General features: G+C 39.9%; 1 protein-coding gene across 4 annotated transcripts in view; it reads right to left on the reverse strand.

Moving 5' to 3' along the window:
• LOC139755611 (uncharacterized) overlaps positions 1–14,664 on the reverse strand; it is a 166,794-nt gene that overhangs the window by 49,985 nt on the left and 102,145 nt on the right. For 3 of the 4 annotated variants that reach the window (XM_071674163.1, XM_071674162.1, XM_071674161.1), the window contains one exon: positions 6,280–6,458. In XM_071674163.1, coding sequence (XP_071530264.1) covers positions 6,280–6,458 — 179 coding nt within the window. Of the gene's footprint in view, positions 1–6,279; positions 6,459–10,836; positions 11,245–14,664 lie in introns of all 4 variants that reach the window. The other variant, XM_071674164.1, reaches the window with a different exon arrangement.

Consider the following 14,664-nt stretch of genomic DNA (forward strand, 5'->3'; position numbering starts at 1 on the left):
GCTGGCCGCAAGGGATGTAGGTAGGTTGGTCAGGTGAAGGAGGTAAAGGCGATATGACAGGGTTTAGGTACCCTGGCGGCGGCGCTGCTTCAGGTGTTCTGGACGAGGTGACGGATGGAATTTAAGCGGAGGTAGATGACTGTGGATGTCTTATACGTTCCCCTGCTTTGCGGTCGAGTAGACAGGAACAAAGTAGGTAGGCAATTTTTTTTTCAGGAGAAACAGACAGAACTGAATGAGATTCAAAAATACAGAGGAGAATTGGAGTATACACAGAACGACGAGCCGAGAGACAGGAACGCATTATACGAGGTGAAAATGATAGGACGAGATGGTCGGTGGTGGGGGAGACATAAGTATTATGATACCCATAATATATATATATATATATATATATATATATATATATATATATATATATATATATATATATATATACATATATATAGGAAAGGATCACAATTTTGAGCGTGATCAAGTACATTCCTACGAGTCCACGGGGGAAACAAAACACGATAAGTTCCCAAGTGCACTTTCGTGTAATGATCACACCATCAGGAGAGATGTACAAGAATGAAACACAACAGTCGTTGGATATACAAGGAAGAGACGTAGCACCCGAGACAACACCATCTGTCACGTGAAGGAAGGAAGAAGGAGGAGGAGGAGGAGGAGGAGGAGGAACCTGTACAGCCTACGTACATACCATCCTCCCGTGCTATGGGGTGTGATCAGTGGAAAGACCAACCATGATGGCCTTCATGATGAGAAATGGGTGGAAGATAGACCGTACGGGATCACCACTTTATTCCGAATACATTATAGACCCCGGAGCATCATGGCACTGATGCATTATCATAGATAGGAAGTATTATCATTCCAAACCATTATTGGTGGGAAGCATCCGAATTCCGAAAAAAACAAAAACAAAATAATAATACCCAATAGCCTAAAAATTGGGTAACATACCCAAGTCTGATTAGATTTATGTTGTTCCGGATCAATGATGTTTCGAAATATCATGGTTATCCCACTCTGTGATTCGGGACGCGAGATAATGGATCCTGAATGAAGCCTATGTAACACCAGGGGGATGGAGCATGCTTTCTAATGAAGCTTGGGTAATTATCATTGGGGTCCGAAATGGACTTAGTTTGTAAGGCCGTGTATGATGAGTTCCAGTAAACTACAGTAGAAAAAGAAGAAAAAAAAAACCGACTGTTCTCTATGTGAATATCATTATCAGAGAAAGGGAGGTTTCTTTTTCTTTTTTTCTGAGTTTCACTATCACATATGAACTAGATATCATGATGTTTTGAATTCAGGAAACCGAACGTGATGGATTGATGACTTGATATCTACAGCGGGTATCTGATCACTCAAGACACTGGCCTAAGACTTACTTTATCTTTAACCAGAGAGTTGGATTCTATAGACTCTCAGAGTATATGCAAAGCAAAAAATGGATTTCAAGATTTTTTTTTTCCTGATATTTCTACCAGAAAAGAACCTTAGGCCTACAGAAAGCAAAAATAAAATTCATAGGAAACTGCGTTACTAAGGACCTGCAAATCATACTCTTAAACGATAACTTCACTTATTCTCTGATGCAATTACAACATGTGTCCGTTTCACAATAACTAAGAGTACAAGTTTTTGACTTCCTCACGTTTGCAAATTAATGCAACTAAAATAAGGTAAGGGTTATCACCGTCTCCACTAGAAAAGACAGCCCAACTGCTTTCCATAGCTCTGTCTTTTGTCACACCTTCTAACCGGAGTTGCTTGAGCCATGCATGCCATGGGAATGTTTATTTGGTCTCAGAATCATCCTGGAACAACTGAAGGGGTTTTAAGGTTATTCTATTGATAAGTTATAACTCCACGGTGACAGCCTCAATAACCCTAGCAATCTTTACACCTATATCCCAACAAACCATCCAGTTCGCATCATATCTCCTTTAAACACAAACTTATTGTGTAAATGATCTTTTTCTCCCACAAATTCCCGTTTTCGTTTCCATCGGTGGGTGGTTATGTCAAGGTAACGGGACCGGTTTGTAAGCCTCAGTTGCCAGAATTTTGAGAGGCCATGCCAGATCGATGGAAGATGACTTTGTTTAAATATCAAGTTTCACTCATACTTTATTTTCTTCCATACGATTTCTTTTTTTCATATATAATTCTGTCTTTCACTTCTGTGTTCTACAAACGTAGCTGAACTGCATTTTGTTCGTGTTTTCCTGATGAACCTTGTGCAGAATGTGCTGTTCAAGGTGATGGACTGAACAAATCCCGATGCGTCTGAATGTTTCTGTCAATACGAGAGATATAATAAACATGTTCTCAATTACGACACTGGTTCTTCTCTTCCTTATTCGTCTCCACTTCCCACGTGGAACTTTCATCTGCTATAATATATATATATATATATATATATATATATATATATATATATATATATATATATATATATATTTGCAAGTAAATCACCGATGTGATCTTGATATTTGCTGACGACTATAAAACGATCTAACGCGAAAAATCACAAGCGCTCTCGCATGCGTGTGTTATAAGACCTCCACCAGGCTAGAGCTGACACTGCAACGAAAAAGTCTTTCTTTGTCGAGGATGTATCATCGTCAGCTGACGGGAGCAGTCTCATCAAAGACCATCTCGCTTCAAACGAGTCCATCGTGTCCCTGCTACTGAGTGCAGGGCAGTCTTGGAGGTGCAAGGGACATTGGGGGCAACGGGAAGCGGGTTCTGGGGTTGAAAGTAAAACCTTTCCCTAACTTCCTGCCCCTTTCTATCCTGGTGAGGGTCCGGCAGCGCTCGGGAAGCTGGCCACGTCCACCGGTTATCTATATATTGGAAAGGATCACAATTTTGCGCGTGATCAAGATATTCCTATGAGTCCACGGAGAAAATGAGACACAAGTTCCCAAGTGCACTTTCGTGTAATATAATCACATCATCAGGGGAGACACAAGAGAGAAACATAAGTCAGTGTGTGTGTGTGTGTGTGTGTGTGTGTGTGTGTGTGTGTGTGTGTGTATCCCTCACGCATACTACTACACTAAGTCAGTGGTCCAGAAGAGTGTAGCAGTTTTACTCAGTTCACATCCAAGTCAGTGCGCGGGTAATTCTCTATTCTTTGCCTCACATTGCACATAACTGCCTGGGCCGTTACCTCCGCCAATCTTTATTACACTCGTTCCCCCAAAACATTTTATGAATTACCAACATCCATTACTAAACTTCTTTGAGTCATATCCCACGCTCTGGGAGGCTTCCTGGACCCTTTACTTGAGACTGCATTAAGTAAACATGTTTTATATATATACAAAAAAAAAAAAAAATACATTCCTCAGGACAAACCAAGATTTATATTTACTCCAAAATAAACCCGAGAAATATACTACCTTAAGACCACTCGTTTTCTATTTCCTCTAAAAATACATGCCTGGTGCACGCCACCTTAGAGACACTTTTTTATTTCTTACAAGAAAATTTATTCCGGGATCGCACTAACTTGAACACTCTCAAGTTTTGCTTTTACATTTAAGTACTTCTAAAAAAAAAAAAGAAAATACAATAAGCAATGCCAGTTTCTGGCATTGGCGTATGAAGCATTATCATTAGGCTTTCACTGTTCGCTGGAGGATAAATGTTTTCATTTAGTCTCCCATCTCATTCTTCTCTTACTGTGTTGGAGAGAGAGAGAGAGAGAGAGAGAGAGAGAGAGAGAGAGAGAGAGAGAGAGAGAGAGTCGCGCTACAAGCTTTCGGCATGCGCAAAGGGGAGCGGCCGAATGATGAAGTCTGGGGGGCCTACTAGAGTGGACGACGCGACGAGTGAGGAAAAGAACCTCGCCTCCTTGGTGCTCAGCCAGACAGAATCAGTAATGGGCACTGATAATACGACCGGCCTTACATCTCGTATAAAAGACCAGCTCCTTTACGTCACCCACCCCCCCGACCGCTTATCCTCGCCATAATTCTTCAACGAATACATAATAATCGATGTTCGGGCGGCATTAAAGGCGTGACATGTGACCACGGAGGGTCGACGTGGACGCCAAGGACACGGGGGAACTGGAGAACGAAAACGTAATGGGCACGGGACCAATTTCAATACAATTATGTAAATCATGGAACTTCAATTGCATCTGTATAAGGACTCCGTATTGGAGTTGATGGTTCTCCGTTGATAAATGGACAAAAGTCGTCCTATTTGTGCAAAATAAACTCATCCAGAGCATTAGCGTTGCCATTTATTCACGAAATAAACAGATTTCACTCATACATTTCAATCAGACGTCAAAGACCCCGAATGCTCGCGTTATTTGATCACACACAGCTATCAATGCACGGAGGTCATTAAGCCCTAAGCCATACAATCCGACCAATAATATACATAGAATTGAACGTCACGACAAACAGAATAATAATATCCCAGGTATTACACAGCCACAGTGAGAGAAACGGGGAAAACGTATCGGAACCACGATGGATCTAAGTGCCTGAGACGGACGTCATGAAACGTGGCATACACAATTCCACTTCGAACGCCAGCGCGTTGTCGTTGGGCCAGCCAGTTGTCTGCCTCCTCTTAAAATGTATGGGAACGGTGAAATTCTTTACCTCTGACGAGGCATGAAAAAAAAAGATACATATATATACCATACAGAAGCACCACTTCAAAAGCAGTATTTCATATTTGAAACTGGTCAGCAGACTGTGAATAACATTAATTGGTAACCAAATTAGAATTACGAATTTTGATGAAAGTTTTTTTTTTTTCTAGTTGCAAAACGGTGTTGTATGCTCACGGCTCCCCAGGACTGTCAACAAACTGTAGTGAAATCCCACAGGATTATATTGATACAGTTGACCTGTGAGTGTGTGTGTCTGTGTGTGTGTGTGTGTGAGTGTGTGCGCGCGTGCGTGTGTGATTGTTATTTAAGTTGTACGAGTACTGAACTGTCCACTTGTGTTATAAGCAGAGGATGACAAAAAGGAAAACCCGACCTAAATTATAATGTACTTAAATACAGAAAGTATATATATATATATATATATATATATATATATATATATATATATATATATATATATATATATATATATATATATGGCAAATCTATTCTACAACATTTCTGCAATTCGAATCCGTCTGCGTATAAAACGTCCGAAATCACGAAGAACTGTACCATCTCTCTCTCTCCTTAAAGTCATCTACTTTACGGCAGACCATCCCCCCCACCCCAGGTCTCTCCTCCTGAGCAGTGCACATAACCGTTTCCAAACACCTCATTCTCCCCAGCGAATGTAATTATGGCTTCCGCTCGCCCATCAGAATAGCGCTGTTGACCAATTCCTGATGTGCGCGCCAAGTCAGTCTACACCTTACGAATATGAATATATATATATATATATATATATATATATATATATATATATATATATATATATATATATATATATTAGGATTTAAACCTGTAACTGCGTTGTATATGAGGAACCACTATCATCCCTTTACAAGAAAAGAAGCTATCATTTATCTACTCTGACAAGCACTTCCAGTGCGGTGCACACACACACACACACACACACACACACACACACACACACACACACTTTATGGTGTCCTTCTTATGCTTACTCGAAAAGGAGGGGTAGAAAAAAAAAATTCCCGTGTGCCCCATCCTCTATAATACCAAAAATCTCTAAATGTATTTTACTTGGAATTCACATCACGTACAAACAGAATATTGGATCATACAAAGGCAACATATCCAACAACATATAAAACTGAACTCTAAGAATAACAGAAAGTCGTGATACCTTATGCGAGTATGTAAGATCTTGTAATCATCTCTTAACACTTGATGGTGTTTGAGATCGTTAGGGTAGTGACTATATCACGACCTAATACTGACGACCTAAAACGACTCCTAACAGACCATAAACCTCAACACTCAACCAACTTAACAATTCCCGGAACAAAACGAAGCCCTTTAGACATTTCCTATAAGAACTACTTTCCCGAATACTATCATCTATTAAATACTCCATATAAACGGCTTTTAGACACTTTGTTAAATACCGATTGGCTTATGGATAGTCATATTTCTAACACCTGTTGAAGGTGTCAAGATTTTGTTTGTTGGGTTAGTGGATATATAAAATGATGGGTTTCTAACTATCCTTGACAGTCGAAGGCCCTCAAGCCCAAACCAGGTACCAGCCAAGCTTCCACACACTCTATACTTACCACAGCCGCGGGCACGTAGGTGGGGATCGTCTCGAAGTACTGGAGAGATGATGTGTACGACCTGAGCACGAAATAGATAATGAGGTAGAATGTGCCCAGCAGGAGGGCCGAGGTCCCACAGGTCCCACACAGCAACACGTACTTCCGATTCCAACTCTTCCACCAGGGTCGGGAACGATCTGCAATGGGCACAAGTAAACAAAGATTAGGGAGGGAGGGAGGAGAGAAAAAAAACGTCAACATGTAGAAGATGAATGACTGACTAACTCCGGCGTGAATCATACTGGCACGATCCTTGAGTACGATGGCCAGTAAACAAAGATTAGGGAGGGAGGGAGGAGAGAAAAAAAAATTCAATGTGGAGTAGATGAATGACTAACTAACTCCGGCGTGAATCATACATACTGGCACGATCCCTGAGTACGATGGCCTATATAGACTTCAAATCTAACTTAACCTAACCCTCCCCCTCCCTCGACTCCGTGCCATCATAATACTCAAAGGTGACACCCTCATGCAGAAGGGTCGTACCTTCGTGTTCGAGAAGGTACGACTAGGGTTCCGAGAACATATATATACTGTAAAGGCGGAGGTAAAAGGTAAACAAAAACAAAAAAATGGTTTCTCGTGAATGAAAGAAAACGGTTGGGGAAAATGTATGTATGGGCTATGGACCTCGAGGACGTGAAAATACAACAATCTCCACTGCGAAATCTAAGGAAGACAAGTTACAGTGGTTAAAGGCAAAAGGGGGATATTGGATCTACAGATATAAAAGAGGAGGATCAAAGGCAGTTCCCAATTTCATGGGAGAGGGAGGTCAGCTGTAGGCTTGTTCAACAGAAAGACTTTCAAGCAAAAGCTCTGCTAAACCTGCGGGTGGAATGGCGCACACACACACACACACACACACACACACACACACAGAGAGAGAGAGAGAGAGAGAGAGAGAGAGAGAGAGAGAGAGAGAGAGAGAGAGAGAGAGAGAGAGGCCTATGGGATTTATTGACCTAGGGGGAGGAGAGACGCGTTAAAGGCACTGGCCGGCAGTCACCGAAGCTATGGTGCTTGACGAAAAAAGGAAAATGGAGAAATCATTCCCCGCAAGTAAAAGATCAGAAGTAAAGATGAAGGATGGAGAATAGCATACTAAAAGATCTGACACATCAGAATAGCAGTGATAACCCGGAGTCTATATAACATGTTTGCAGCGGGACTTTACCAACTCTGCCTGAAAAATATCATTGAAAGCAAAACAGTGAGTTACATATCATTCACCTTCCTCAACGATCATTCGAGTTACACATGTCGGATTGAAAGGGCGGCACCCATGGACAGGTCATTAAACCAGCCTGTAACTCGTAAACTATCTGTAACAAGTACACGGCATAAAAATTCAGCGTTATATGAAGGAAAAAAAAGTAATCTCGACATCAAGAGAGTACATCATATATATATATATATATATATATATATATATATATATATATATATATATATATATATATATATATATATATATATTACTGTCCCTTGATTGCCACTAATTCAAAGTAGTTGCATTAAAAGTTCACGTAAGATTAATTTGACCTCAGCAGATATTGAGATGGGGTAAAATAACGACTGAAATAAACTAGCCGTTTTAAATACAGCCTTCGTTATTTGCAGCTAAGGTTACGCCCGGTGCTGGCCCTTGTCTAAATACTGCCCGTTTCTCTTGAAGGATTTCCTCTGACTGACAACAAATGGTGGCAAATGAGAGTGTACACATGAGGGTGAAAACACAAACAAACTTGGTTGAGATGGTGATTCTGCAAGGAGGGTTTTAAAGATTGTATGCTAACGCGGGCAAAGGTATGAAAAATATATAAATATATGTGCTTTTTTACCATCAGTGACATATTGCACATAAAAAATTATATAGTCCAAATACAGGTATCAATAACAAAAGCATAAATAGTGAACGCTGTGGAAAAGTTTCCTTTAAATTCTTGAGCAAGAAATCCGAGCACAAAAGTCAACAAAGGCAGCGCTCGAAATATATGTGACAAGCGTTGTTTTTCTGGTGTGGTCAGGGATCCAGGCAAAGAAATGTGTGTGTGTGTGTGTGTGTGTGTGTGTGTGTGTGTGTTCAGTGACGCTGCCTGAATATCTGTGAAGACTGAAATAAGGATGGCACTCTCAGAATCCCAACTTCAGAGGGAAAAATTCCGACAGAAAAGGAGCATTGATATTCCATTTCCCGTACGAAAAACAAATGCGCGCGCGCGCGCGCGTGTGTGTGTGTGTGTGTGTGTGTGTGTGTGTGTGTGTGTTTGTGTGTGTGCGTGTGCGAAATCCCCGGTTATAGGTAATGTCAAAAGTTTGACACTATATCAAAAATTTTAATGAAATACTCAGAAAGTCCTGCATTTTCATTTTTCATCTTTTTTTCTCTTATTTTTTTGGCAAGGGGTGATTCATAAAGTCTACCTCTTTATTTGTCGTTTTTATGTGATGGTGATTTCACAACTTGCACACTCATTCATGGATCACGGTGAGAAAGTAAGAGTTTTTCATTCATAATTAGGTTCACACATGAGCGCCTTATACAACACGTGAGAAATATTTCCAGTTGAAGAAAAAAAAAAAACTTGTGGTCATAAAAATCATACTTGTCTACATCAAATATACCTTTAAAGGGTAAGGCAATGCTAGGAAAAAAAATTTTTCTCAGACCCGTCGAGCGTGTAGGAAAAAAAAAAAAAGAAAGATAGCCACTGGCACGATTTCAGTGCCTGGAAAAATATATAAATAAATCCGCGTTTAAATTTTTCGCTCTAGTGGATGGTAGAAAAAAAAAAAATTCCCCATGACAAATCAACAAAAATTGTCGAAATGGCATCGCTCATCAGCCGTACTGTAAATATTACAATATTCGCAGCCTTGGACAATATCGATAGTTTCAGGTGATATAAGTGTGAACAATTTGTGCAAAAAAAAAGTTCTATTAAAAGAATTGAAATGAGTTGAGAGGCTTTCACGATTGATGATAACTGCAACCTCTTCAAATAATCATCGTCTGCCTACTGACTACCTGGTTATTATAAGGGAATTAAAAACCGACGACTTTAAACAACGGTAATTTAATTGAGCTCTCTCGATTTTTTTTTGAAAATAAACAAAGTAAAAACAAAGAAGTGCCTAACCATTTGTGTTCTAAAACCCAATTATAACACGAAAGAATATCAAATCAAAGTATTAATTTCTGCTTCACGAAATCATATATATATATATATATATATATATATATATATATATATATATATATATATATATATATATATATAAAGCTTGTCATACACAGAGGCTCTACATGATTTCATACATACATGATGAACTTGTCCCGAAGTCACATACGACCCAAAAGAAGCCTAAATGCTATGTGTCTTAACAGCGTTGCCAGACACGGGTAAGTTTCCTCCATAGAGTGGGAATTCCTGCCTGAATTCGGGGAATTTTTGCGCTGGATCAAAAGTGCACTTAGATCTAACCACCTACAAAATTCATATGCTAATTTTCCATACTTAAATAAAAAGCAATTCAAATTTTACCTGCTACTTTATTTTCAGAAAAAAACATCAAGTTCACTACTGTATGTTGACGGACGTCATTCATATACTGGCCTATATAGATCACGAAGGAGTATGCTTTTCACACACCAACCGTCTCACACCCACACTTCTTGTTCAGTTCAACTCACACCAGCGAGGGTAGGTGTGTGTGTGTGTGTGTGTCCCCGCGCGCGCGAGTTTTTACTGCAGCGCCACCAAGCCGGTTATTTCCACCCATCAAACACTGCGCGTAAGCCAGCGAGAGAGATGCAGGGACGCTGCGTATTTGGTTATAGAAATATGAATGGAAAGGATCTTTTTTTTTTTTATTTTCATTTCTTGAAGACGTCGTCAAGCCAGCGTGGCGCGCGGACGGGCTAGCCAGGATCGATTCATTTAAAGTTTCAGCTGGTGTTTGTGTAGGCCCAACAATCCTGGCACCTGGATAAAATGTAGCCATAAATACAGTCAAGTCTGTGATGCCTTTTCTTGCCACCCTGTTTCTTCTCCGTTGTTTAGTGTTTTACTTATGTTTCCTTTGTTGTCTATGCCATTCAAAAACGCTAGTTCAAGAAATGATCCTTGTTTAAGATTTTCTGTTAATCATAAGCTTATTAAAAAAACTGCATGATTAATGCAATACACTGAAGGCACTTTCACTGAAATGCACAAACAAAACTGAACTTTTGACTTCATTTTGTCACCTTACAACTCTATCTCTTATACATATCAACTAGATTAATATTACCACCTTAATATCAATATCTGTTTTTCCCTGAAACGTAAAAACGAGATATAAAATGTAAGAAATAGGGAAATGTGGACTAGACTGTCTAGCAACACTATAAAAAAGAAAAAAAAATAAATCTTAAGGACTGTATTGCTGAGTCTTAGGCTTACACTGAATACCAAAATCTCGATTCAAACCCCAAAGACGAAAACTGTGGACTATACACACACTCACCTTGTTCATCTCCAGGCTCGTCATCCAACATGTAGACTGTCTCCTCCCTGTCCTCAGCCAAAGAATACAAGGGAGTCAAGCGCCCTATATTCATAATGTGACGCCTTTAACTATTTCTCCCAAGTTGATGATGACTTCCTCACACTAGTCATGCGTCCATTGGAGGGATCAATCCATTAGCTTGCGCAATTCGCCTTTAAAACCGTCGTCCATCAATGCGCGCGCACTTCATAGGGACGTGATATCTTTTTTTTCCGGCCGGGTATATGATTAAGATGTGGTGCACACTACATCGCTGTGACGTGAAATTTCCCATTGATTTCCCGGTATTCACTGCACAGACTGAACATTGAACATCTGTTTCCAATACCTCGTTATGGTTAAATAACAATTCCTGGACACCATTTCCTGAATAGGAAAAGCAATGATTATGGCACAGAACTTTGAAGATCTCGAATTTTGATAATGACGCGGGCGAGGTACTCACTGCAATAACAATAGCCTTCTCCACACGTTGTATAAATGAATGTATATCCTGACCATCAAAGCTGGTATCAGTCTGTTTGTCTGCGTTAACTTCGTGATATATATATATATATATATATATATATATATATATATATATATATATATATATATATATATATATATATTATATATATATATATATATATATATATATATATATATATATATATATATATATATATATATGTATTATATATATATATATATATATATATTTTTTTTTTTTTTTTTTTTTATACTTTGTCGCTGTCTCCCGCGTTTGCGAGGTAGCGCAAGGAAACAGACGAAAGAAATGGCCCAACCCCCCCCCATACACATGTACATACACACGTCCACACACGCAAATATACATACCTACACAGCTTTCCATGGTTTACCCCAGACGCTTCACATGCCTTGATTCAATCCACTGACAGCACGTCAACCCCTGTATACCACATCGCTCCAATTCACTCTATTCCTTGCCCTCCTTTCACCCTCCTGCATGTTCAGGCCCCGATCACACAAAATCCTTTTCACTCCATCTTTCCACCTCCAATTTGGTCTCCCTCTTCTCCTCGTTCCCTTCACCTCCGACACATATATCCTCTTGGTCAATCTTTCCTCACTCATTCTCTCCATGTGCCCAAACCATTTCAAAACACCCTCTTCTGCTCTCTCAACCACGCTCTTTTTATTTCCACACATCTCTCTTACCCTTACGTTACTTACTCGATCAAACCACCTCACACCACACATTGTCCTCAAACATCTCATTTCCAGCACATCCATCCTCCTGCGCACAACTCTATCCATAGCCCACGCCTCGCAACCATACAACATTGTTGGAACTACTATTCCTTCAAACATACCCATTTTTGCTTTCCGGGATAATGTTCTCGACTTCCACACATTTTTCAAGGCTCCCAAAATTTTCGCCCCCTCCCCCACCCTATGATCCACTTCCGCTTCCATGGTTCCATCCGCTGACAGATCCACTCCCAGATATCTAAAACACTTCACTTCCTCCAGCCTCTCACCATTCAAACTCACCTCCCAATTGACTTGACCCTCAACCCTACTGTACCTAATAACCTTGCTCTTATTGACATTTACTCTTAACTTTCTTCTTCCACACACTTTACCAAACTCCGTCACCAGCTTCTGCAGTTTCTCACATGAATCCGCCACCAGCGCTGTATCATCAGCGAACAACAACTGACTCACTTCCCAAGCTCTCTCATCCCCATATATATATATATATATATATATATATATATGATTGCAATACTTATGATTTCATTATTCATATCATCATTACCTTTATTTCAGGAAAGCTGATAGAGACAGGCCCAGCCTGTTCTCTTCCCTTGTAATTTCTCACGGAACAAGTTTCTTAACCTCTTAACTGTCAACAAGACGTTGTGAACAAGCTAGTACATAACACAAGTACATCCCAGAAAGAATTCTGACCAACCGAAAATAGCCAAACCAGTCATTTTCATTTTCTTGTTTCCCCCTCTCCTTTAATTACCATTACGAGCAGTTCCACAGTCAACTGATCAAAATCTGAGAATTTATAAGCATGCGTCTAGTTTCAGTCTCCTTCGGGAGAAACCTCTGTCCAAATTTCAGGCGACGAATGGTTCTTCATTCTATCAAATGCCCTTAGATTCCACAAGGACTCACATAATTACCGCAAGGTAGACGGAGACGCCTTCGTTCACATTTGTAGCCTCGCAGAGCTCTCATAGCTCATATAAGTTGTCGCTGTATAACAGGGAAACTTACAGACGAATCATTCTATTCCATATATGCACATCCGAACTGTAATTCAAAATGTACTAAAGGCAATTTCTCTCTAATTTCTCATTTTCACCTTTGGTCATCTGCTCTCATGTCAACATCGTATAAAACCAGTACCCTCAAACCAGCATACTATACAGCACACCGCCATAAAACCGAAGACGCAACGCAATGAAACGCTTCCTACACCCCGTCGCCACCAGGCTCATGAACCTACGTGGACAAGAGATAAAAGTTACGGATACATTTCATGGATACATTTCTGAAGTAATGACCACAGGGAAACAGGTTTTGGGAGATGAACAACCTCGGAGGGGTTTACATAGGGTGTTCCTGTGGACGCAGTGAACAACAGGAGGACACACTAACACGGGAGAAACGTAGAAGTGTTAACAGTCCCGAGTTCAAACTAACTGCCATGTTTTTTTGTTGTTCTTGTTGTTTTTTTTGGTACGTGTCACCCCCACCTCACGCCGACACAAATCACAAAAATATCTACCGAACGGAAATTACGTGTTAGTCGTTTTTATGGAGCTCAAGGCAGTAAACTCGCTCCATAGTATTACTTGTGTAGTTTATAGCTTTTATATCATCTATATCTAAATTGCAAGGAAGTCATAAAATTATTCCGTGCTGCTGTAAAAAGAAAAATATATACACATCATTTTTTTCCATTTCTGTATTACACAGTAAAAAGTATGATGAATTCTAAAAAAATGGATCAACACAATAGTAAAAATGAAAAACAAATCAATTCTTTTCATCACCTACATCTTATATCACCAGTTTTCAATATAACGTTAAATAACATTTCTCTTATCCAAATCTAACTGTTTGTGACACAGCGAAGCCAAGTAGAATGCTCATTTTCGTGTTTTATGTATGTAATGGACTCTAGCTTAATTACCATAATTTTTTTCACTGCCTGTAAACACAACTTACACAGAGCGTGGCAGTGTTGGGATCGGCCGATCGTCTCATTAAAACTGGGTGTTTGTTGAGAGTAGGAATAACAGAGCCACAGCATGGTCTTAGACTTAATAGTTATCAAGGGATAAATGTCATTAAGTCAAAATCAGTGCCGAACATATCAAATATATATCACGATTTACATATGGAAAAGTAAAAAAAACTTACACAACACACACACACACACACACACACACACACACACACACCCATTCATAAGACCCCACTACACAGACAGTTACACACGGCCCGACTCGTGCCAGTATTGGCACCCAGAGCGCACACACGCCCGAAACTGTACCATTAATGGCACAACCGAGAACAGGATGCCATTAATATGGACCCAAGCCAGGCTTGATTTGGCCACTCTTTACACACACACACACACACACACACACAGAAAACTCTGCAATGCTAGATCAATCGGTTATTCAACACTTAATCAAGTTGGAGCTCAAAAAAAAAAAAGAAAAAAAAGGGTGTCTTGTGCCCCGCGCAGAAATTCCTTCATAACTTTCCTGCGTGTTCTCAGATTCGTCTAAATCC

This window comes from Panulirus ornatus, chromosome 19 (genome assembly GCF_036320965.1).
Source record: "Panulirus ornatus isolate Po-2019 chromosome 19, ASM3632096v1, whole genome shotgun sequence".
Classification (NCBI taxonomy): Eukaryota; Metazoa; Arthropoda; class Malacostraca; order Decapoda; family Palinuridae; genus Panulirus; species Panulirus ornatus.